Source organism: Arvicanthis niloticus, chromosome 5 (genome assembly GCF_011762505.2).
Source record: "Arvicanthis niloticus isolate mArvNil1 chromosome 5, mArvNil1.pat.X, whole genome shotgun sequence".
Lineage (NCBI taxonomy): Eukaryota > Metazoa > Chordata > Mammalia > Rodentia > Muridae > Arvicanthis > Arvicanthis niloticus.
Window position 1 is genome coordinate 100,353,537 of NC_047662.1, and position 25,221 is coordinate 100,378,757.

General features: G+C 48.8%; 1 protein-coding gene across 2 annotated transcripts; it reads right to left on the minus strand.

Annotated features, from left to right (window-relative positions):
• Positions 1-790: 790 nt before the first annotated feature.
• Positions 791-20,981, minus strand: Glipr2 (GLI pathogenesis related 2). Of its 2 annotated transcripts, XM_034503491.2 has the most exons (5): positions 20,419-20,535; positions 11,044-11,152; positions 10,550-10,653; positions 8,799-8,876; positions 791-2,528 (listed from the first exon to the last, which is right to left on the minus strand). In XM_034503491.2, exons 1-5 carry the CDS (start codon positions 20,429-20,431, stop codon positions 2,368-2,370), a joined length of 465 nt encoding a protein of 154 aa, XP_034359382.1. In that variant the 5' UTR covers positions 20,432-20,535; the 3' UTR covers positions 791-2,367. The 2 variants fall into 2 exon arrangements, with proteins under 2 accessions (XP_034359382.1, XP_034359383.1); XM_034503492.2 differs by lacking the exons at positions 8,799-8,876; positions 10,550-10,653 and having other exon boundaries at positions 20,419-20,981.
• Positions 20,982-25,221: the final 4,240 nt, after the last annotated feature.

Consider the following 25,221-nt stretch of genomic DNA (forward strand, 5'->3'; position numbering starts at 1 on the left):
GTTCTCTGCAAACGCTGGTTGGTACTCTGAGGGGTCAGCAGGAAGCTCACTGGCTGTTTGCTTGGCGTGGCCAGGAAAGGGTCCCTGTGGGTCTCTATTCCACCCACTGCCCTCCTACCCTAGTCAGCATTTTCCATCTAAGGGAACTTCCTGGGAAAGAGACCCTAATATTCTATTTTTTTTAAAAAAATAGATTGACATCATTGTATTGCAAACCCTTAAAGATAATTAGGACATTTTCAAAGATATACAGAATTACAAGCAGGAAGCTCAGGACAGCCTGTTGGTCCTCAAAGCATGAAGCATGGTACTTCCCCTTAGAGCCTCAGACATGCAAGTGACAGTCCTACCTTCCTTTAAGACAGGGTCTCAGTAAGTTGTCCAGCCTGGCCTTGAACTTCTCATCATCCTGCCTCAGTTTTCATGCGTAGCTAGGATTCTAGCTTGTACCTCCAGGGCAGGCTCACCTGTCTTTACCATTAATAACTGGGCCACATATATAGCTTAGGTTTGCTGGGCCTCTGTTTTAAACTTGCACCACGTGTACGTTTTCAGTTCCACCAATAAATTCTCTCCATGTATCTTAAGATCAAATTCCTTGTTCCTGGTCTGCCCTCGGATCAGGTAGCCTATTCATCTGTGAACTAACAGGTCACAAGCTTCCAAAAGTAGCTGTTTAGTCCGTACAGTCCCCGGGGGAGGGGTTGGGGAGGAGGAGTGGCTTAAGATAGATTCAGAGTCCCGAATTACCTCAGCCATAAACCAAGCATGAGCCGCATTAGAGGAAGAAATTACACAAAAAGGAAAGGATTTTATTGTCTTCTTAGTCATTATCCCTGGATGAACCAAGTGGCGCAGTGTGGGACTGTTCACAGTGTAACAAAGGCCAGCCAGCCTTGCTGTCATTAGGCCAACAACCCCTTTAACTCCTTGCAGGAGGAGATACCACCATTTCAGGAATCAATCCGCAATTGAACCTCTGGCTTGATTCCTCCCCGGTGGACCTGGTTAAGTCAGCTCTTCAAAGGGAACTGTATATAGGTTGAGGCAAAACACAGGATCAAATTAGCATCTCTAATATCCTTGTTTGGGCCTCCTCCCGGGAGCATTTGGGCTTGTCACACATTCCGGGTGGAAGCCAAGGCGCAGCTGCAGCCACGGCTGCTGGGGACAGGCCTGGGTGGTCACCGCCTGCAGGAATGGGGAAGGACAGAAGTTTTGGGGCTTCCTCCTGGGCCCCAAAGTGAAGCTCACCTTCATCTCTGCTCTATTGACTTCATAGTCCAAGGCCTTGGCCAAGAGCCCAGGCAGTGTGAGGGTCCGCGAGATGAGTGGGGGGCGGGGCTGCATTCCAGATCTAGCCCCGCCCCCAAAAGCCAGAGTAGGGCTGTGAGCAATGAAACTCAAAAAACAAAACAAACAACCAAAAAAAAAACAAAAAAACAAAAAAACAAAACAAAACAAAACAAAAAATGTGTGAGGTGTGAGAGGTGCTAGTGGCTGTGGTATTTGCTCTTTAAAGGTTGAAAAACTTCAAGGATGTAAAGCTTTTTCCCCCCTTCTCCATTTGCTCTTTGGCAATAACATTAGAGAATCCCCGAGGATGCAGGATGATATCATGTCTTCCAGTTGAGAATGAGAACTCTCACTGATCCTGTGAAATGCAGTTGGCCACATGTTTTTAACACAAGCTGCTTTATGTCACCTCTAAAGGACGTTCCCATCCCTTCAGTATCTGCCAAAAGAAGATTACAATGCAGGCAGAGCTTATGAAAGGACCTCACTTCTCAGGATGGCAAATATTCAGAATACTCAAAGTCCAAGGATGGATATGAGAAATAAAGTTTCAAATAAAGTCTACTTTAAAAATAACAGAAAAAAGAAAAAGAGAAAAACCAAAAACGGGGAAAAAAAAAACCAAATAAACAAAAAACAAACAGAAAGTGGCCACTCGTGCCTTTAATCCCACATTTGGGAAGCAGAGGCAGAAGCATCTCTGTGAGTTCCTGGCCAGCCTGGTCTGCAGAGCAAATTTTAGGACAGCCAAGGTTACACCGAGAAACTCTGCCTTGAAAAAAAAAACGAAAAAAAAAAAAAAAAAAAACAAACAAACAAAAAACAGAAAAAGGATGTCAGAATTAACCTTATCCAATCTGAGTAACTATTGTGGTCTAGCTAACCCTCTGGATAAATGTTTCTGATTCCCATCCTTTAATCAGAATAAGCTCCCATGCGGCTGTCACAAGAGATGCCCACAGGTAAACACATAAGTACATACACCCACAGGGACAGACATTCGCTGGCTTTTTGTGGTTCCAGAGGCACCTCATGTATGCATCTCCATCCCATTACATTTGGTGGCGTGAGTTACTTCTTTGGAGGTGGGACATTCTCTTCGAAGAAGCCCTGGTTGACAATATTCCCTGCTGGAAAGTATCTGGCCACCACAAAGGAGGACCCGTCACTCGCAGATGCCTTCCCCACGCCTATCTTCTTGGTATTCTTCCATATCATGGCTGTGAAGTGTCCTGTGGGATAAAAGGGAGGAGCAGGTGAATCAACAGAACCCCAAGAAGAAGCTTAAGGGATCCTCAACACCCTGTGTGCTCTTGTCCAGCTCGGGTTATCTGGTATTTGCAGGTGCCAATCATGAAGAAGAAACAGAGTCCTTGGATTTGTAAAGCACATCCTGCCATTCAGTCACAGACTTCAGCCGACTCAGCACTTCCTCCTGGGCTTCCTGAGATCCTGATAAAGCACTGGGGTCCCATCGACTGTGACACCAGCACCCACCCCCAACAATGGCCCCCAAATGAAACTCTTCATCTTTTAGATTTTTAAATTTTACTTTACATGTATGAATGTTTTCCCTGAATGTTTATGGTACCCTGGGAAGTCAGAAGAAGGTGTCACATCCCCTGGAATTGGAGTTCTGAATCGTTGCGAACCACCGAGTGGGGGTTGGGAACTAAACTTGCATCCTCTGCAACAGAAGCAAAAGTTTTTATCTGCTGAACTGTCTCTCCAGACCCCTGAAGCTGAACTTCTTAAACGTCCCTCTGTTACTTTCAGGTCTTTTTTTCTTTAAATCTGTGTCTTATTTGATGTTCCTCTCTCAGGAACATTACCACAGTCGATGTCCCTTCCTTTCTGAGCTCTCTCCCCAGATGAGCTCCAGGAAGGACACTCGCCCCTTAACATCCATCTTGGTTTCACTCCCTCCACATCCTTCTCAATCCAAGGCTCTTCTTTTTCCTACACTCTATTCTTCGGGCAATCTCATCTTTTCCTGGCTCCCGGGTGGATTTCTCCAGCTCAAATCTGCAGTCTCTGTTCCCAAAACAAACACCGTGCTTTCCACACAACACCTGTGACTGCCAGATGTAATCTATCCAAACCTCACTCTCCATTTTGGCCCCCCAGACCTCCTCCTCTGCTGATCCATTTGTATCAACAGCATCTTAGTGCTGGTGCCCCTGGGATGAGCCTGTGTTCTTCCCCTCTTAGATATTCCCCATAGCAACCTACTGCTAGTTCCTGAGGAAGTCCAGTCTAAAAGCTAACTCCAACCCATGTCCTTCCAAAACCTTGGCTCCGTTCAGCTGTCTCTCTTGGAGCACTGCAACATCTCCTGACTGTTCTTGGAATCTACTTCCGTCCTCTCTAATTCATTGTCACTGTGAGACAAATAAATCGGTAAGATAATGAATTAGATCAGTCTGAGGATCAGCGCTATCTAACTTCCTCGGGTAAAATCGTACACTCTAGCTGCACCTGGAATGAAAGTTGATTTCGGCCAGGTGTTTCCGTTCCCTGAGCATAGCAAGCTGCCTCTGACTGAAGACTCTGTTGCAGATAAACCCTTGCTTAAATTAGCCTATGTGTGGATAGTTTTGTTTATGTGTTTTCAGTACTGGGAACTGAACCCAAGACTGCACAGCAGTAAGGGCTCCACCACTGTAGACTCCCAACCTTGGGAGCTCTTCCTCCTGTTGGCCAACAGGTTCTTGTCCCTTAGGTCTCTGACTAAATGTCATTTGTTTAAAGAAGCTTACACAATCACCCTTTCGTTTACCATACCCTGACTACACCCTGTCTTCCCCTCCCTTCCTACCACCTCCTTCACCTATGGCCACCTCCCCCCCCATTCCCCATGGCAAACAAGGTTCCCTTTTCTTTTCTTTCACAGGGTTGGAGTTTAACAAAGATACTATAAGTTAGGGTTATGAAGAAATGTTAATCAGAAAGGAGGAGCCTGGAGGAAACCGAGGCATACTCAAGGGCACACATAGGCTTCTAAAGAGAAAGTCATAGAAAGGAAGACAGACACAGCCAAGCGTGGGCGCGGTGTCTCCGGGGGAAGTCATAGTCAGTGTATACAGCTGGTATTCAAGAAAGAGACAGAGAAAAAGGAAACATTCTGCTGGCTGGGTTAGAAAAGCAGACACTTTTTTTTTTTTTTTTTTTAAAGCCAGGGTCTCTGTGCCAGGGCAGCCTCATATTCAATATATAGGCAAGAATGCCCTTGAACTTCTGATCATCCAGCTTCACCTCTGATATCACAGGCACATGTCAGCAGCACATCAACTTTAATGCCATGCTGGGAATCAAACTGAGGACCTCGTGTGTGTGTGTGTGTGTGTGTGTGTGTGTGTGTGTGTTGAACAGGCACCCCTACCACCAAGCCCAGCTCACGTGGTACTGGGGATTGAACCCAGGGCCTCGAGCATGTTAGGTATGTAGCCCACCAGCTGAGATGTATCCCTACCTACTGATTTCTGTTCTTTCTTACTCTTTGGACCTCACAGGCTTTGAACTCAAAGACTGAGGTTATCTTCCTGTCTCAGTCTCCCAAGTGCTGGTATTACAGCCCTGAGCCACCATGCCAGGTTCATGCTTAATGCTTTTAAATTTAGAGTTACATTTATTGCTGGGCCTGGTGACACATGCCTTTAATGCCAGCATTTGGGAGGCAGAGGCAGGCAGAGCTCTGAGTTTGGTGCCAGCCTGGTCTATGGAGCAAGTTACAGGTCAGGCAGGGCTATACAGAGAAGCCCTGTCTCAAAAACAACAGCAAAAACAAAACAAAAATTACATTTGTCTGTGAATGTGTGTGTGTGTGTGTGTGTGTGTGTGTGTGTGTGTGTGTGTGCATGCATGTGTGTACACACATGCACATGTATGTGTGGGGAGGGGGTACATGCATGCCTTGGAACCCCTGTGAAGGTCAGAAAACAACTTAGGAGTCAGTCTTCTCCTACCTAAACCCAGGTTGTCATCTTTGTGGCAAGTGACTCTAAGCCATCTCACAGGCCCATAATTTTTAAATCTTAAAACTCCAGCTCGGAAGAGGCAGAGGCAGAAAGACCATGAGCTCCAGGTTAACCTGGGGTACACACACAGCAACTTCAAACTTCCTTAAGCTATACAAAGAAATCCTATCTCAAAGATTATTTTTTTTTAAGCAAAAGAAAGACTGCCTATGTACGAGTTTGCATCTTTACTTATCTTTAAATGTGTCCTGACCTCAGCTCTATAAACTCTGGTTTTCAATTCTGAACAGAGAGGCCCTTCTGGCCTGGCCCCCCTTGGTTGATCTTGTTTGAGCTTCCGGCACTGGGCAATCTTGCCAGGCACTCCTGCTTCCTGGCTGTCTCTTGGCCAGGGCTCAAGCCCTTTCTCCCACAGGCTTCTCTAAAGTGACTATGACCACAGGCTTTGGCCATTGACCATCTTTCTGTTTCCCAGAGGAGGAGGAAGTAGCCATCATCCACTGGTTGCCAAGCAACTGGCTGGACAGAAAGTGCTCATCAGCGATGATGTGTATGCAACTTTACTCCTTAAGGGAAGTCCCTGAGAAGTCTCTGTGGAGGTTTCCATTTACACAGGGTAATCCCATTATGGTATTTAGAGATGAACTAAGGGACACAACTTCCTTAGCAACATCAGATACATACTGGTTTCTAACACTAACTTCCAATAACAGTTCCTTTTTCTTTTCTTCTTTGTCTGAACCCCTTAAAGGAATCATATTCTCTTTCTGGCTGTAGACTGAACTTCCTAGAATATGAAAACCACACTGAACCAATTATAGTAAATCCTTGCAAAGAAATAGTGTATGAAAAGAAGAATGAGACAACTTTGTGTACTGATGTGGACAATCTCTGACAGTGCAAAAGAAGACACACACACAGGCACACACAGCCACACACACATGCACTCACATACTCGCGCACATACACATAGACATACAAACACACCACACACACTCACATACTCACACACATACACAAAGAAACACACCACACACACACATATACACACACGCACACACACACACACACACACACACACACATGAAACTTAGGATAACTTTAAGATGATACACAGGAAGCCATGAGCTTACATCACTTTCAGACAGTGAGTTGTGTCAGATTAGTCCTCACTTAGAATAAATAAACAAATTTTCTCATTTAAATAGGACAGAACAAGTAATTATAAAAAATAGTAGGGACAGTTCGATAAACTTCAAGAGGCTGGCTGAGGGAGGGGCTGTCAGTCCAAGTAGATTGTAAGATATCTCAAAGGCCTTTCATCTATATAAGATCAGGTTGGGGAGCCCCCAAAAAACAATGCAGCAAGAAGCTAGGAATTGAGAGACTCGTGCAGGATAGGCTTGGCAATCCTCAAGGCTCGAAGCCACAGCTCCACAACACCAAACAAGGCTCTACTCCTGTCTCAGGTGTCAAGTTTCACTTGTCCTCAACGTTGTGCAGGCACCATCTCTTGGTGCAGGGGCCATGGAAGAGGCACTGGGCAAGAACAGAAGATATGACAAAGCCTTTCTCTTTGTAGGTCTCAGTCTTCTTCTTTACTAAATGGGTAAGAACAAAGCCCTACTTTTAGCTCTACTGGAGGTTGGTGGCAGTGGAGACAGTCACTTGATAAGCATCAAGAGATGGTATGTGCAGCTACAAAATCCAGCATGTGTCCAGTTGGTCAAGAGCCTCACTCTCAGGGAAAGCAAGCTATGAAATGAAAGTCTGTAGACACTGTGTTAAAAGGAGACAAGGCTCTGCCTACACACCCTTAATCACTGCTCCCCTCCTCAGTCAGTGGCCAGGTCAATGCCATCTGAAGCTCAGGCAGCTGCTTGCTGCTCCTCAGTCTGGCAACCTGGGGGCGGGCGTAGGGGTGGGGTGCTAACTGAACAAGAAACGTCCCAGATCTGCACCTAAGGTTGCAAGAACCCTTCCTGGACAGGGTGAGCAGTAAGCCACAGGAAATAGTGAGAATATGTCATTTCCTGCTTCTGAAGAAACTCTCCAGGGGATGGCAGGCCCCAGATGCTCTAAGGTAGAGAGGGTGATGGGGGAGGGGTTAGAGTGAGGAGGGAACTCCCCCGTTCAGTTTCTCTGGTGTTTTGAGTCAGACACACATTCCTTCCTAGCCTGTCCTGGGCTCAGGAGGGGTCTGAGTCACTTCTGAGGAAAGACAAGGGGTGGGGTGGGGCACCAAATGGGGCAGAAGGACCTGAGAGCCCAGAAAAGCTGCCCAGACTTTAATAAGATAAATGTTTGTTGCTCAGGGCTGGAGAAAGGGTTCGTCCTTAGTCTGGTACAAAAAGGCTTGCCCAGCAGCACTGTATCCCACCCACCCAGGGGTGGGGTGGGAGTAGGGGTGGGGCTCACTGGCTGGCCAGCCTAGTTATTGCTGAGCTCCAGATACAGTGAGAAACCCTGTCTCAAAAAATAAGGTGGCGAGAAACTGAGGAGGACATTAGACATCAACCTCTGATCTCCTTATGCACACTCATGTAGCTACACACAATTGCATACACTGTATATACACACATACACACAGATGCACACACACACAGACACACAAGAGCATCCTCATGCAGACACACATGTATCTGTATGAGCACACACATGTGTATGGGCATGCACAAACACATGTATCTGCACGGGTGCATGCGCGCGCGTGCACACACACACACACACACACACACACACACACACAAAACCTATAAGAAAGGTGATCTTCCCTGCTTCTGAATTGCCAACTCCCTGAAGCACCAGAGAGGCCACTGCCATATCCTTGAATAGGGAGAAAAAAAAATGACTCAAGTTCCCACAACCAACAATCTTAGACTCACCTGAGCCACAGCCTACAGAGCAAGGGAAACTCCAGTCCTGTGAAATGAGGAGAAGCTGTGTGTGTGTGTGTGTGTGTGTCTGTGTGTGTGTGTCTGTCTGTGTGTGTCTGTCTGTGTGTGTATGTATGTATGTGTGTGTGTTTGTGTGTATGTGTGTGTATGTCTATGTGTCTGTGTGTGTGTGTGTGTGTGTGTGTGTGTGTGTGTGTCTGTGTGTGTATGAAGAAGCGGGAGGTGAAGACAAGCCTGACCCTTTCTGAACTGCCCCCAGGGAGCTGCAGCAGTGTGACTAGGAGAGCAGCTGAGGCAGGAGAGATACCAGAGGCAGGATGAACAGTTGGTCATATGTGCTCAGATATCAGTTCAAGAAAGAAACACTGCAGGAACACGCCCAATTTAGAACTGGCTGGGGTGTGGTGTTTGGGGGCGGGGGGGTCAGAATCAGCATCCTGCCCTCAGATGAGGAAAGGGTACAGGTCTGAGATGGTGGGGGGGTGGAGTGAAGTGGGCAGGTGCTGGGAAAGGAAAACTTTGTGTTCTGGGCAAAGTTGAAGCAGAGAAGTATGGCTGAACCAGTGCAGGAGAGAGAGAACTTTCTGAAGACCGTGTAGGCTGACGTCAGCCCAAGTCCTCCACTCACCAGTCCCTGAGGTGAAACCAGGCTGCTGGAAGTTGTAGCTCTTGATTTCACTGTACCACCTGTCAGCCACGTCCTTTCCTGCACAGAAAAGACACTTGAGGGCTCAGCAATAAAGTCTATACACCGCCTCTATCTTCTTCCCCGAGCCCCAAACCCCCATTCCACACTGGATGTCTGACAAAGCATTGGCGAGGTAAAACATCAGGTTTACTCTCTGCAGACTCCAGGGGACTCAGGAAGAAGTCCCTTTGCTAGGTTGAGTTGAGCACTGGGGTCAAAGGTCTGCAGATGAGCTAGCCTGCATCCTGCCACTGAATCACCACGGCATCTGGACAAGACTTTCCCTGCTCTGGACCTCTGCAACAGAAAGGTGGGACACAGTGCATCCCAAAGATCTTCTAGCGATGTTTTGAACTTCTGGGAGCCTGTCCCCATTCCACCTAGGGTCTGTTTCTAAAACACCCATAGGAATAAAGGGAGCTGAGCCAGTAGGCCAAGGGTCTTCACTGCCATTAGAAGGGCCTTCATCTTGAGCATCCGCTGTCAGCGTGGTGTAAGGAAGCATTTCCTAAAATCTGTTGATCTCAGAGCCACAGCTCCAATCAGGACATAGATGTCAAGGTGAGTCAACCCAGGAAGCATTTATTAAAAGCTGAGGCCGGGGTCCTTTTTGAGACCAGCTGTATTGTTTTCTCTAGAGGAGAGACCCAGAGGGTGGGAAGTATTCTAAGCTCTCCAAAGATTCTAGTATGTAACTAGGAGACATCAACCCAAACTTCTTTGTGTAGGAATGGGAAAACTTAGGCCAGAGAGAGTACTGGCTTGATCATGGTGCCCCGAGATCCAGCATAAAGTCAGTCTGGATAGAACAGCATTCCTGGGGTCCTATCAAGTCCACATCCACCCAGCACCCTTCTCCCAGTCAGGAGAGGCCACAGCCTGGGCCCAGAGTCTGTAGGCTGAGGAAGAGGCCCAGAGGCCCCACCACCAGCTGCCTTCCAGGCACATAGCTTTTGGGGAGGAGACAGCTGGTGTGTGTGTTGGGGGGGGGGGTGATGCTAGGGAAGCCAGGCATTTGGGGAATCCCCTTGGGAGCTTCCAGGAATGTGAGGTGGGGGAGGGAAAGGAGTCATTCACTTCTGGGCTTTGGAGAAAGCTCCAGAGATAGTGACAGCTCTCGCTATTTTCCTAAACAGCCACCTCAGGGCTGCAGAAGATGGAGACTCAAGAATGTTTGCTCAGTGGGGTGGGGTCATTCCCTCCCAGGCCCTGGGCAGAAAAATCATCTTTTTCTTTCTTTCTTTTTTTTTATTCTTTCTTCTTTTTTTATTTCATTTTTTTAAAGAAAAGAAAAATGCTCAATTCGGTTTTTTTTTTTCTTTTTGATTATGAAAGCAATACATCTACAGTGCACAAATAAATAATTTAGTAAAGCACAAGGATGCTCTGCTATCACAGAAGCAGGCTGAAGTTATACGGATGTAGTCTCCACGCCCACGCCTCTGACTTCGACTTCTGCACCCGAGCTGTCTAGTCTGACTCACTCTATTCAGGCTCCCAGCCTACTGGCTGTGGGCCAGCTACTGAGGTCAGCCCAGGAGCAGATGCAGAGGGTTCAGAGGTTCTCTCTCCCTTCCTGGGCCTGTGGCTCCACCATCACTGAACCATGAAGGGAAGCTCCAGGAGGAGTCCCCAGAGGCCTCGTCCTAGGTCTAGCTGAGCAGAGAAGAGAGGAGCTGAGAGTGTCCTACCTGTCTGATCATAAGATGCCCACGCAAGGTTCTCCCCACACTGGCCACGACTGGACTCTGGGCTGTGCTTGAGAATTCTTGTGCTGGCCAGGGCCTCCGAATACCTGTATAATGCATCTTCTTAGAGAAGGCCCAACCCAGGAATACCCTTACCTCCACGCCACACACACACACACACACACACACACACACACACACACACACGGCATCCAACATCTGAGATTTGTATGGCTGAGCCTCCTTCTCTATCTGGGCTCACCAGAGGGATAGCAGAAACACCGGTCCTGTGTAGCCTGGGCCTCCCAACAATCCCATTTTCAAAAGATTGAAGTGACTCTCAGGAGCAAAGGGACCTGCTTGGCCCAGCAAGAGTGGGTCCTTAAGTCTGGCTATAACTGAACCCCAATCACATCCCTTCAACCACACAGGGGCCCTCCATGACTGCAGAAGCAGCTCGACAAACGGCGGGAACCCAATGGCTGCTGGGGACTCACTGCTGAGCTTCCCGGTTGAGCTTCTTACAAAGCTTCAGTGGCGGGACACCGTGCTGAGCCCGGTACTCGTTGTGGGCCTTCAGGACCTCGTTATTAAACTGTTTGGAAGCTGGAATGAGAGAGGAACGGACAACAGCTCAGTGTAGAGGGGAGACCCACCAAAGGTATATTGGCACACTTCAGGACAGAGACTGCCGGCCTCTCCCTTCCTCTACATCCTGGTCACGTTAGCCCTGATGCACACCAATGTTCATTCTGCCTGTCACTACCATCACCCTCTGCAGAGCAGAACTCTGTAGATTAGGATCTTCTGGGCCTTGTTGGGGATCTGAATCTTTATCTGAGGCAATGGGACACGACTGAGCAAAAGCAGGGGACTACACAGATTCAGAGAGCTGCTGCTGGCCGCTGAGGGTGCGGAGGAAGGAACAGAGCTGGTCAGACATTGCTAGAAGAACATGTCTGAAGGTGACTGGATATCTCAGACTAGACCAATGGAGTCTGGAAAGAGCTGGGAGCTCAGGGAAAAGTAGCTTAGCTAGGGTGGGTGGGTACCATATTGGACCAGTGAATACAAGTGACATGGGTAGATGGAGAAGAGGTGGGACACACACACACACACACACACACACACACACACACACACGGAGGAGTGAGAGGGGTGGGGGAGGGAGGGAGGGAAGGAGAGGGAGAGAGAGAGGAGAAAGAGAGGGGGAGAGAGAAGAGAGAGAGAAAGAGAGAGAGAGAGAGAGAGAGAGAGAGAGAATCAGATAGTGACAACTAAAGAAAGAGGATCAGAGGCAGCAGCCTTGAGGGATAAACTGAGAGCATAGGGGCGAGGACACTGTGGTGATGGGGAAGGAGGACAGGATAAGCTGGGTGGGACTGTGGAGAAGGAAGAGCCTGCGCCCACCTGAATCATGAATTCAGCAAAGTTAACACCCAGAGGACTGGGGTTAGGGAAACAGGGGATGGAGGGCGGGGAGGTCAAAAGTGGACAAAACCCACACTGCTTCCGACCCCCAAAGCACCCATCAGCCCCTCCAACAAACCACTGCGCACCAAGCATTCGTCTGTTTCCCATCTACCCAGCATCAGCATCTGTGCATTCCTCACCAACTCGTCACAGCCGCACAGCCCACCGGAAGACTGACCATCAATCCAGTCCAGCGCTAATCTACCCATCTGCTCCCTGAGCACAGTCCCACATGACGCAGGCAGAGAATGGCGAGGGTCATGTAAAGCAGACTAGTAATAGTGCAAGAGAAACCTGGAGCAAGTGGCCAGGATAAGACCACACACCACAAAGAGCCTTGGGAACCTAGGAATCCAACCCCCTCTGGAGACATGGGGTGCAGGCCAGGTCTATGAGTGAGCACCAGACTGGTCCTATCTGCTGAGAGTCTGCCTTGTCAGGGTAGGAAGCACGTAGCTACTACAGTCATGAAGGAAGTGTTTAGGGATAACTGCAGGCAGAAAGGAGGAAGAAACGAAGGTCATGGTTGGTGATCACGGTGTCCTCGGACTTTCTGGCAAGTTACAGAGGAAGTAGACTGCCCTTGAGGGCTGTAGGGTCCAGCAAGACTGCGTAGGAGATCCAGTCTCAGGACATGTGGTGAGGCAGGGTTGAAAGGAGCTCTGAACCTATTTGTGAAGTTTGGGGTAACAGGTGGGGGATGTGAACAGAAGGTAACATGGTAACAGGGTGGAGCCACAACCTGAAACCCTCAGGTCCTGGTGGCCAGAGGAGGTCCACACCCTTGTGAGAAGAAAGACAAAGATCAGGTGTCCTGAGGTAGGAGGAAACAGGTGGTGTTTAATAAGTGCCGAGTTTGCAAAGTGAAAAGATCCTGGAGCCGCCTCCCTGGCAGTGTGGATCCATCTGACACTAGGCGGGCACGCATGGGGCATCTGAGGGTGGGTTTCGGGTTTGGCATACTGATGTGGAATGGGACATCAAATCACAGTCTTTCAAAAACTACAGGGAGTGAGGGGTAATGGGAACGAGAGCAACTTCTGGACACAAGTCACAAGTTGGGTCTCTTGCAGTGAGCTAAGGAGCCAGCGAGATGATGTGGTTACCAGAACAGGGCCGTAGGCCAAGGGTGCTCCACCCTGCCTTGCACAAGAGCAGAGAGGAGAGAGCCAGAAGTGCGTGCAGGAGGTTAGAAGTGGGGTCCTGTGAGAGTAAGCCCGCACCAGGCTCTTTATCCTGGAGCAGAGACTGGGGGACACTGTGCTGCTCTGGTGAATTGTGGGATCCTATAGGACAAAGCTGAAGCCAGCGGGTAGACAGGGAGGGATGACAGTTTAAGCAAGATTAGGAAGGTCCTCTCTCCCACTGAAAATGTTACTGGAGCTCTAAGAGGACAAGCTGGGGCTCTGGGAGCCCTGAGAAGTAAGGGTCCACCCCATCTTCAGTACTCCATGATGGTCATCCCTGTCCTCAGAACTCCAAGATAATAGTGGAAAAGCAGAGAAGGGTGACAACGTGGCCACACTGAAGTCTGGGTTTAAACGACAGGCAAGATGTGTATAAGGAAGTGGTTCTGCCCAAGGTTGGCCCACATGTCAGCTCTTTTCAAGTTGTCAGGACTCTATAAAGTCTCTTCCTGGAAGATAAGTCCCTCCCCCTGGCTGGCACTGGGGCTGCAGCCTTTTCTTTCCCCCAGCATGAGACTCCTGGGACATTCCAGTTCCTTGGCTCCACTGTCCAAAAAGTCTGCTATCTGAAGTCTGTATCTCTCTTTAGGAAATATGTGCTTCTGCCAGGACTGTTAGGACTTTCTGAAGACAGAAGGGACTTCCCCAGAGAAAGTGGCAAGCGATCTGCCACTGGGGCCTGCAGTTGAGTTAGTCTCCATCCCTTGTAAGTTTCCATGGGTGTGGGTGACAGAGATGAAGAGCTGACCTAAACTTCCAGGAGTTTCTCCACCCTTCAGTAAATAGGCAGGGTTTGAATACAAGGGCTTGAATGAGCCACATGGTCACAGTAAGGGAGGCACCCTGTCTCAGTGATAGACACAGCCAGGGCCACCCTGAACTTCCAGTCTCAGACAGGCGGGGGAAGGTCTGGTGGGACACCGTGAGAGACTCTTGAGACTCAGTGACATGCACACCATCCAGAGCTCCCTGGAAAGTGTTCCAGGATCAGGAGGCAGGAGGAGGCTGGGGGAGGAGGCCAAGGGTGCAGAAAGGGCCAGGAGAAAGGGAACCATTTTAAAGAAGTGTGGGTGTTGGGGTCAGTCAGTACTGGGCCAGTTGTGCTGGAGGTCCTGTGGGCTCTTCAGCAGAGACATATAAGGCCTTTAAAAACTAGGTCAATGTACTCCCAGAACGGGGATGTTCCAAGGGACAAAAGCGAAAGTTCATGAATCAACTCAAGATCAGTGCCAGGAGCTGACACCAGGCACAGGCACCAGCAGGGCCAGGCTCCCTCAGCCAGGGCCTCTGCAGGGGACCACAAAGTCTCCAGAGAGGAGGGCTCTCTTGATTCCGTTAGCTGGAAGCCAGAGGCCCCTTCAGCCACTTAGGGTTCTCTTAGCAGTCCCCTCCTACTCTGAACAGGACAAGAGCCCTAGGAGGCAAGTTATCACTGGTGACCACATCCAGCCAGGGGCACACCCTGCTTCTATAGAAAAACCCAAGAACACAGATAAAGTCAAAGTAAAACCTCCCGTCCACGGGCAGGCAGAGAGGACCCTAAGCTGTCCCACGATGGAGGAAGAGCAGGGATCCACATTTAATATTTCTGAGGAGCCAGAAAGAGGGACAGGCAAAGCCATCTGCCCCGGGGCTTCTGCTCTCTCCTTCTTGTCTCCCACCGTGACTTGAAGAGCTCACTAATCGCTCACCACCTCTTGGAGCATCCTTTCCTACCCACCTTCATGACTAGAAAGAATGTGCTGGTCCAGGGAGGTGACCTGCCCGATCCCCCTTGCTGGTCCAGGGAGGTGACCTGCCCGATCCCCCTTGCTGGTCCAGGGAGGTGACCTGCCTGATCCCCCTTGCTGGTCCAAGGAGGTGACCTGCCCGATTCCCCTTGCTGGTCTAGGGGCGTCATCAGGAGGGATCTAGGTCTGAAGCAAGGCCCATTCTGAACTTCAGCCATAGCCCATGGGTCACCGAATGGAGTGGTGATGTCACCTAGGTGACACTCAGGCTTCAGGGAGACAACTGAAGCAAACAATAGGAGAAAGGATCCCACCCTGGTAGCTGTCTCCAATCTCTCACAGGAGAGATGAGGAAGGAAGGAGAGAAGAAACAAGTACTCAAGATTGTACTCAGAGCTGGGTAGGTCTGCCTCCGCCATCTTGGGACTGCAGGAGACCATGGAGGCTGCATAGAACAAAGGGGATGGCAGGACAGCTGCAAGGCTGGATGTTCTGGGTGGGGCCACTCCAGGTCCTTTGAGATCTTTCAGGGGCTTGAGAAAAGTGAAGGAATTCTGAGGTCTGTTTTCAGCCCCCACACCCATGCTTTTGGCAGGCAGCATCTTCCCTCAGCACCTCTTCCCCGAGGTCTCACTGTCCTGTTCTGCTCCCCTCTCCAGACTCCCCACAAAAGATGTGAACAGGCCCCTCCATCCTCTAGACAAGAGGCTGAAAAGCAAATTGCTCTGGAAAGAACTGGTTTTGCATCTTCATGAAGAGTAGGGAGTGGTTAACAGGAGGGAAAACAACTGTTTGTAAGGTATCTGAGTTCTTCCAAGCCTGGAAATTCATTAAGTGAGTGAACGGACAAATAAGTTATTCACATCAGGTCCAGAGACTGAACTAGGAGTGGATCCCTGTCCTTGTTTCCGACTGAGAAGTCGCTTCTGGGGCAGCATATGAATTGCCTCAGGTCACTCAGACCCAGTGGGCTGGGTTAAAGCCAGATGTAAGCACATCCCTCCCCTCCTCCTCTCTTGCCTTCACTTTTGTACACTTGTTACTTCACATCCAACATCCCCTCTCAATGGCGAGAACAGGCAAGCAAGAGTTTCTTAGTGGCCTGTGGCAAGGGACCCATTTGTTGGAGATGGCCTTCTCCAAGCAGACCTGTTTGAAAGATGACGGCGTACACACGGTCCTTGAATGACTGAAGCTGCCAGACAGCAAGCAGTGCCTGCTCAGGCTGCTCACTCAAGTCTTGCCCATGGCACCATCTGCCTACAGCAGCGGCTCTCGACCTTCCCAAGACTGTGATCTTTGGTGCAGTTCCTCACGGTATGGTGACCCCCCAACCATAACATTAATTTTGTTGCTACTTCGTTTTGTTGCAAAACCGTGATTTTGCTACTGTTATGGATTGCAATGTAAATATCTGTGCTTTCCAATAATCTTAGACACCCCTGTGAAAAGGTTGTTTCACCCCAAAGGGTTGGGTTTGTATGCAAAGTTTACTGGGTCTGAGTTAGCCAGCAAAGTCACTTTCTCTTTTGAGAACTTAGAAGAGACAGACTTGTGTGGCTGGACTAGGGTACTAGTAAGTGAGTGTGGGTGCCTGTGTGGGTGACACCCGGCTCTGCGAGCTAGAACCTGCTTCCTGCCACCAGCTCCCTCTTTTCTTTTCTACTGAAACCCATCTCAGCACCGTTTGCAGCAGACTCACGCCTCTGACCTCCTCTTCCCTGATGGCTCCCATCTTTGTCCTAGGCCACAGCTTCCTAAACTGTGAGGTAAGACCCTGTATGAGCAAATTGCTGACCGTGGAGGTGGTGAAAATTTTGGCAACATTAAAAGATTTCTGAATGCACAACCACCAAAACTTGACTTTAAAGCATGAGAGCGGATCTGAGGTACTTCTGATAGTTCTCGGCCAGGTTGTGCGGTCGTCTCTCTGCAGCCTTAGTTCTGAATGAGGTTCAGAAGTACACGTCTTCACACCAGGCACTTCTCCAAGTAGCTTCTTTGCTATGGAAGTCCGGGCTTTTATTGCACATATGAAATGTTCTGCTCTTAAATAAACACAGTGGTGTAATTACTGAAACACTTTTCTTCTGTCATTTCTCAAATTAGTGTAGTTTTGGATTCTCTCTTATTAGAATCCCGGTTCTCCTCCTCCCGCTTCCTTTTCTTCCTCTTCTTCCTTTTCCTCTTCCTTCTCCTCCTCTTTCTCTTCTTTACATTTTTTCAGGATGTGTGTGAGCACCATGGTCTGTGTTCAGAGGTCAGAGGACAACTTATTGGAGCTGACTGTCTTCCTCTACCAAGCAGGTCAATTTCAAGTCTTCAGGTTTGGCGGCAAGCGCCTTTACCCACTGACCCATCTTGTTGGCCCTAGAATGCTTGATTTTTAAAAATTGCTGTTGAGTTATTCACTTGAGAGCAATAAAAAGCCACAGAAGATCTAGGGATATAAGTCAGCACCGTAAACAAACAAACCAGTGAAGGGATTTTGGCTCGAGATAGGACAGAAATTCCAACGATAAACTCTGTATGATAGCACACGCCTTTAATCTCGGCACTCAGGAGGCCGAGGCAGGTGGATCTCTATGAGTTTGTTGAGACTAGACTAACCTACACAGCCAAGGGCTACATAGTGAGACTGTCTCAAACGTGTGTGTGTATGTGTGTGTGTACGTCTGTGTGTCTGTCTTTTAAAATAAATTTCTTAGAGCAGGGGAAATGGCTTTTGGTAAATATTTGCCACACAAGCAAAATGATTTAAGTTTGGATTCCCAGGATTTCTATTTAAAAACAACAAAAACCAAAACCAAAACCAAAGCATAAAGCTGGGCACAGCTGTAAAGCTTGTAATCCCAGAGCTAGGAAGGCAGAAAGAAAGAACCTGGGGCTCGACGGCCATCCGCCATCCGTCCATCTGAATCAGCCAGCCCCAGGTTCAGTGGGAGACTGAAAAGATAAGGAAGAGAGTGACTGAGGAAGACACCCAGTATCTGCCTCTGGCCTTAGCTCACACAGGAGCACACGAGCACACACAATAATAAAACGAATTTCCGTATGAATTGTTATCAGTAAACATTTGACTTGTATGCTTGTTTAAGCCGCACACCTGGAGTTGTGTAACAATCTGTTGGGCGGGGCTACTTCTTTCACGAATAAGTTTAAGAATCATGGCCCTAGGTACTTGCAGTGCTAATACTGTCGTCTGTAGGAAGGCAGTCTCTCCACTCTCTCTGCCACACACTGGTCCTACCATGCTCCGTGGCACCCCCTAATCGGTAAGTCAGAACTTCCCCAAACCCTCTAGATCTGATCACTTTCTTCAGGCGCCTTTGATGAGCCTGGAGATGCGGCCTCTCTCCTGCGCTTCCTGCTTTCTCCACACTCCACGGTCACTTGCACGCCGTGGGCTTGGGTCATTTCCCATCTCTTCCTGAGTCTCTTCCCCAGTCAGTTTCCTTTACTCATTTCACAACTCAAATGAACGTCCCTAAAGATCAGGCTGTCCCTCCACTGTACCGGTACCACAGCTTGGAAGAGAGGACAAACGGTAAGAGGGAGGGGACACAGAGAGAGATGGGGGAGAGCAGTAGCAGGAGGACAGCGCATGCGCAGTTCTAGAAACCTGCATCTTAGAGCAGGAGCTGGAAACTATGTATCTTTAGAGTGGGCTGGGGCAGAGAGGGGGTGCGCTTTTAATCCCAATACTAGAGAGGCAGAGGCAGGTGATACTGTGAGTTTGAGAGCAGTTTGGTCTCCCTAGGGAGTTTCAGGCTAGACAGAGGTAAGTAGTAAGACCATGTCTTAAAGTAATAATAGTAACAATAAATATTAATCAAATGAAATGAAGCTTTAGAGAATCCCTGGGCTGACTCATGAGTCTGGAGAGGAAGGAGTTAATTTTTCAAGTAGGCTTTCCTAGGTCTGCTGTCACTTGCCCCACCCCCACCCCCACCTTTCATCTTGTTTTTCTAATTACATGGCCTTTTTTCCCCCCTTCCCACTGCAAAGGATCATATGGGACACCATCTTTGTACAGATGGGTAAACTGAGGCACTGAGAGAGAAGAAAATATACTTAATATCACATAGCAAGTGATCAATAGATCCAGCATCAAAAGCCAGGAATGTCACTAAACTTGGACGAAAAGCAGGTTAGGACCAGGACAAGGAAGACCACACTTCCCATGCATTTCTTGAGTCTAGGTCCTGGAGGCCAGCTCCGTGACAGGACTCAGCCATCCTCATCAGAGGCTGACAGCCCACTGACTCCACTGAATGGCGGTCAACCCCAAGCCGAGACACCCTGGGGTCGGTGGCCACCCCTAGGGTGGCACATCGCTTATATTACCATTCACAACAGTATCAAAATTACAGTTATGAAGTAGCAACGATGTAACTTTATGGTGGGAGGGGGTCACCAGCACCTGAGGAACTGAATTAGAGGGTTGTTGCGTTAGCAAAGTTGAGAGCTACTGCTCTAGAGCCTCCCATGAGGCAAGAATGATGTCCTAATAAATAGGAAGCCTTGATGCCCATGAGGGAGGAGTCTGAGGCAAGAAGATCTATTGCCCACCTGTCCCTTGTCTATGCAGGAGTGACAACAAATGACCCAGGGTGTGGGCTGTCCTTCTGAAGAAGGAAGGAGAGATTAAGGATGGAATCCCCTTCACAGGAGTTGAGCACAAAAGGATGGGGAGGGTTTCAGGCTGGATGATGGGAGTGGAGAAGAAGACTGGGCTGGGACTCCCAGGGAGAAGGGACCGGAGTGCCTGCCAGCCAGCGCAGCTGTGCGGCAGAGGGGGTGCTGCCGGTGGCCAGAGGGCCTGGCCTGACAACGGGGTGGAAGGTGGCAAACAGGGAGCGACAGGAAAACTGCTTTTCAGAAACTTAAACTTTACAGCCAGAGTAGTGAGGGCGGGCGTCCGCAGGGCAGAGATCAACAGGGGGAGCGGCTCTGCACAGCACCCAACCTGACACAGAGGGATCTCAGATGAGCCAGAAGAAAACGGAAAGGAGTCTCAGAGCTGCCTTTAGTTGGGTGGAACCAGACTAGCTGCTTCGCAGCCTGGGATGCTGCCACGGTTTGGTGACTTTTTCCCACTGTAACTTTGTCCTCTGGAACAAAGCATAGCCACGCCTTGGCAGACTCCCGACAGCTATCCCCATCAGCGGTTGGAAACCCTCACTGACGAAATCCCTGGCTCGCAGCCAGTGGGACCCTCCATCTCATCCCCTTCTTTCTTTCTCTCCTAGCTGGTGTTCTTACCGCTACCTCCGCCCCCAGGTTGGAACCAGAAACAGCTCAGCTGCTCCTCGGAGCGCTTTGCTAAGCTCTCCATCCCGCACCCAGAGATCCCGCATTGCAGCGAGAGTGACGGGAACCTTCCAGGGGCCCCCAGGGGATCATGCCCCAGATGGAGCAGGGTGACCGCGAGGGTCCAGGTGCCATCCCCGCTCCCCGGCGGGCCGTCCGGGTGGCTCACCTGACTTGCCCATGGCCTGCTGTGAGCGTTCCTCGACTCAGCTGCGGCTGCGCTGCGCTGCTCTGGGTAGCGGGTCCCAGCAGCTGGCCGGGGCCGGGAGGGGCAGGGGCGGCCACAGCCACACCCCCGGCGCCGCCCGGCCCCGCCTTATAAGGCAAAGGCAGCTGCAGGCGGAGGCGCGGGGGGCCACCCCTAGAATTCATTTGGCCGGGTGGGATTCCGCCGCTGGCTAGGGCGGTCCAGATGTGAAAACGAAGGCTGGTTCTGAGCGTGCCTCTTCTTCCAGAGCTGAAAGTGCGCGCGCAAGACCCTTGTAGTTCTCCACGGTTCCCGCGCGACCGACGGGTCAAGAAGACTGTTGTGCTCACTTGGCCTGGAGAGGTACGGTTCCCTCCGGCTCCACCAGGGGTCGGTAACCTCCCAGATTCACTCTTCCGAGACACCACCCCCCTCCCAGATCCCCAGTGACACCGCGCTCAAACTATGGCTTCTTTGGACCCCCTCCCGCTAAGCGCCCCCCGGGTTGTAATTTAACCCTTCCCAGCCCTCCAGTTCCAGCCGCCCCAGGGTAGTGCATACAGCCCGACTTGGATCTATCCTTTTGAACCCCCATTGCCTTTGAGACCAAACCAAATTTCCCACGGAGTTTGGATTCAGCACCCCCACACACTGGCATCATCCAAACCAAGTCCCCCTAGTTAATTCTAAACACATTTTTCTCACCATAAAAAGTTTAATGATTCACAGATTACTAGGACACTTTGCCTCCCTCTCCCTTGGTACATATATATTTTAAAAATACACTTATTTGAGCCAGACATAGTGGCACATGCCTTTATTCTTAGCACTTGGGAAACAGAAGCACGCAGATCTCTGTGAGTTAAGATTAGCCTGGTCTGCATAGTGAGGCTTTATCTTTACATTTGTTTCTCTGTGTGTGTGTGTGTGTGTGTGTGTGTGTGTGTGTGTGTGTGTGTGTGTGTTTTCAGTGTGGGGTGTGGGGGGCATGCATATGTCTGGGTGTGGAAGTGCTGTGGTGTGTATGGAAGTCAGAGAATCTGTTCTTTCTTTCCACTAATGTGAGCCCTGAGGATTAAATTTGGCCTTTATCTGATAAGCCATCCCACCAGGCATATTATCTTATCTTTTTTAGTTTGCATTTTCAGACGGGCTTTTCTGTAGCCCCAGCTGCTCTGGGAGTCCCTACGTAGCTGAGAATCATTTTAAAGTTCTGATCTTCCTGCTTCTACCTCCTAGTGCTGTGACCACAGACACTCCCAGCAGAACATATTCTGTCTTTAAATGTATTTTGTTTTTAGGTTATTGTTTGTCAGACGAGTCTCCATGTACAGCCCACTGTAGGTCAGGTCTGTACCACCACTCCTGGCCAGAACTTGCAGCACGGAGCTCAGGTGTATCCAGCAGGTTAGCACAGAGCTAAAGCTGCCCTGCCCCCCCCCACCCCCCAATATTCCTCCTCCATGTCCAGTGAATAGACTTCCTGACTCCTAGCACTTCCAAACAGGAGTAGAGTGGATACTGGTGCCCATGTGACTTAAAGGAATTTTTAGTGCTGGATTGGGATTCTGACTCTGAGTTCAGTTCTCTGCATCATTTTGCTGACAAATTCCCATCGAAATAATCAAATGACTCAGGAGGAATCCCTGTCACACCTAGAATCTCTAGAAAGCTATTTCAGAGGAACCAGAACTGCAAGGCCATAAGGAAACAGCTGAGCACAGAGGAGTCATCTTCTGTGTGCAGAGGAGAAGCATCAGTCACATGTACACCGTGTTCAGAAGTGTCTTTAGAAGGTGAGAGGGCTGGAGTCCTGGTAAATTCCTGCTCTGGTCAGTACAGCCTGTGGTTGGTGTGCCGTGTGCTCTGTGAACCGGCTTTACCAGCAGCAGCCGGTAGTGCACCAAACAGACTTAAAAGTGCCGTCAAAGCTGCTTTCTACTAAGGGTAACTGGATGGCTGGAAAGGAAGGTGGTGCCTTAGCCAGCCGGCAGAGATAAGAGACAAGCCATATCAAAGATCAGACACCAAGAAGAAAGATAACCCAATTTCTGTTTTGTTACCTAGCCTGGGCTCACGTCAAACTAGCCATGTAGCCGAGGATGGCCTTGTACTCTTTATTCTCCTGACTCCAGCTTCTAATCAGTTTTTGTTGGATTTGTCTCATTTAAGAACTTTGAGCCTTAGGGTGTAGCTCAGTAGACTATACTCAGCCTAGGGAAGCTTTTTGCCCCCTTCCGGATTCACTAAGCAAAGGAGATTTACCATTGTCTTGTGTGTGAGGCTTGTCAGTTCTGGTTCTGGTTCTGGTACTGGAGCTCTGATTATGACCTAGCAAGAAGAGTGAGCCTGTGGTTCTCTCTGCTTCTTCTTCGTCATTTTTATTAGCATGATTAACCTGTTGCTCCGGGATTATTATTATTATTATTATTATTATTATTATTATTATTATTATTATTTTGTTCTATGTCTTCTTTGTGAAAAGCAGAAAGAGGACTTTCCAGTCGCAATGACCTCCCTACAAGCACGTGTTTGCTCTGAGGCTCTCCCTGCCTCTCCAGGAGAGAAGAGCAAACAGCAGAAGTGACTGATGAGGTGCACTGAGTCTTCTTGTGGGTGTAATGCCCAGGATACTATAAAAACAGCAGGCTCTCAGCCTTGTGTGTTGGTGGCTCGACGGTGTCCCCTGTTCATAGGCAGGAAAGCAAGGCTGACAGATCAGTGAAGTTCCTAGACTAAGATGAAAGGAAGATATTCCCACTCACACAACACAGAAACAGGAGACTGAATCAATGGGTCACAGCAGGAAGAAAGAAGCGGTCTACGAGGATCCCTGGCCTCCGGTCCATCTTAGGATCCTTACATGAGGTTTAGGTTTGAAAAGAGGCCAAGGTGTGTTTAACTAAGCACCCAGCGTCATTATTTCAGTCCAGTCCCTTGAAGGATCTTCTGACCAGCTGTGAGTTTCCCCCTAACCCCAGACAAGTTGCCCTCTGGTTCAGCATGGGAATTAGCTACTGTTCTATTGCTATGATATTATGAGTGATCAAGGTGGCCTATAAAAGAAAACATTTAACTGAGTTTACAGGGGATTAGAGTTCATGATGGCAGAGCCAAGGCATGGCAGCAGGACAGCTGGGACCTCATATCTCAAACTGTAAGTGGGGGACAGAGATTCTATCCGTTTGCTTCATATACTTTGGACCTTTTTATCTGAACATTAACATTTATGACTTTTATCATCTTGATAAATTGACCCCACTCACCCCAGATATCTCTCTCTCTCTCTCTCTCTCTCTCTCTCTCTCTCTCTCTCTCTCTCTCTCTCTCTCTGTGTGTGTGTGTGTGTGTGTGTGTGTGTTCATATTTCTTCTGTGAATTATATGTTTTTGACATTAGTATAGCATTCTAGCTTGGTTTGTTTGTTTATTGCGGCACTGAGATGGACCTAGGGCTTTGTACAGGCTAGGCAAGCCACCTCTGAGCTGAACTGTCTGTCCCCAGCCCGGGACATCTAATTTGTATCTTTTAACTTTTTTCCTCTTCCAATAAGTTCAGAAGACTATTACTGTATATAGCAAAAACAAATAAAAACAAACCAAAACCAAGCCAAACCAAAAAAACCCCAAAGCTACTTGTATGGTTTGTAACATTGACCTTTACTGGCATAGAGCTTGGTTTTGACACATTTGCAAACCTTCTTCACTAGCGAGACAGAATACTTGATAAGAAGCAACTTAAGTCTTTGAAGAAGGGCTTATTCTTTTCCGTTTGAGGGGATGCAAACTCCTCAATGCACTGTGGCTAGGAGGGCAAGGCAATGGGAGGAGCAAACACAGTGAGAGTCAAGAGTGTGAGCAGGGAGTGGGACAGATACACACCTCAAGGCACACCCACAGGGACCCACTTCCTCCAGCAAGGCTCTACACTGCTCCCAAACAGTGCCACCAGCAGGAGACCCTGCCTTCAGACGTCTATACAGGGCATTCCACATTCAAATCTTAGCAACAGCTAAGGTACATTGAGTCAGTTATGAAGTATGTAAGAAAAGATCTCATACAGAGACAAAAGGGCTGCTACTTGCTTTACTGCAAAAATTATTTATATTACACTTGGGTGGTGGAGGTGCTTGGCCTTTAGTCCCAGCAGAGGTAGAGGCCAGAGGCCAGCCTCGTTTAAAAAGTGAATTCCAGAACAGCTAGAGCTATAAAAAGAAACCCTGTCTCAAAAACCAAAACCAACCAACCAACCAACCAACCAACCAAAAACAATAAATAAATAAGTAAATAAAAAGTCGTGCTAAATCCCCTATCCCCTGTAACTTAATGTTTTGCAAAATGAACTCTGTGCCTGTCACAGCTGGGTGTAGTGTCAAATGTCTTTAATCTACTAGAGGTAGGCTGATCTCTGTGAGTTAAAGGCCAGCCTGGTCTATGTAAGCGAATTCCAGGATAGCCAGGGCTACATAGTGAAACCCTGTCTCAAAAACAAACAACGCCCCCCCCCCCCCAAAAAAAAAAAAAGAAACCAAAACAAAAAACGAAAAAGAACTCTGTGGAACAATGTATGAACTGAAACAAGTGAGTTGACTCAGTTTCCTCCTCTGTAAAAGAGATGGTCATGTGTCTCTGTGACCAAAATTCTCGAGTAGACTGTGTAGGCAGGAACTAGTTATTTTGGACTCAGTTTCAAAGCCTTCAATCCATTGTGGGTGGAGATATCATGCAAAGCAGAAGACAGGAAGTGGAGAGGAATAGCACCAGGAAGGGGCTGGGAAGTTCCAAA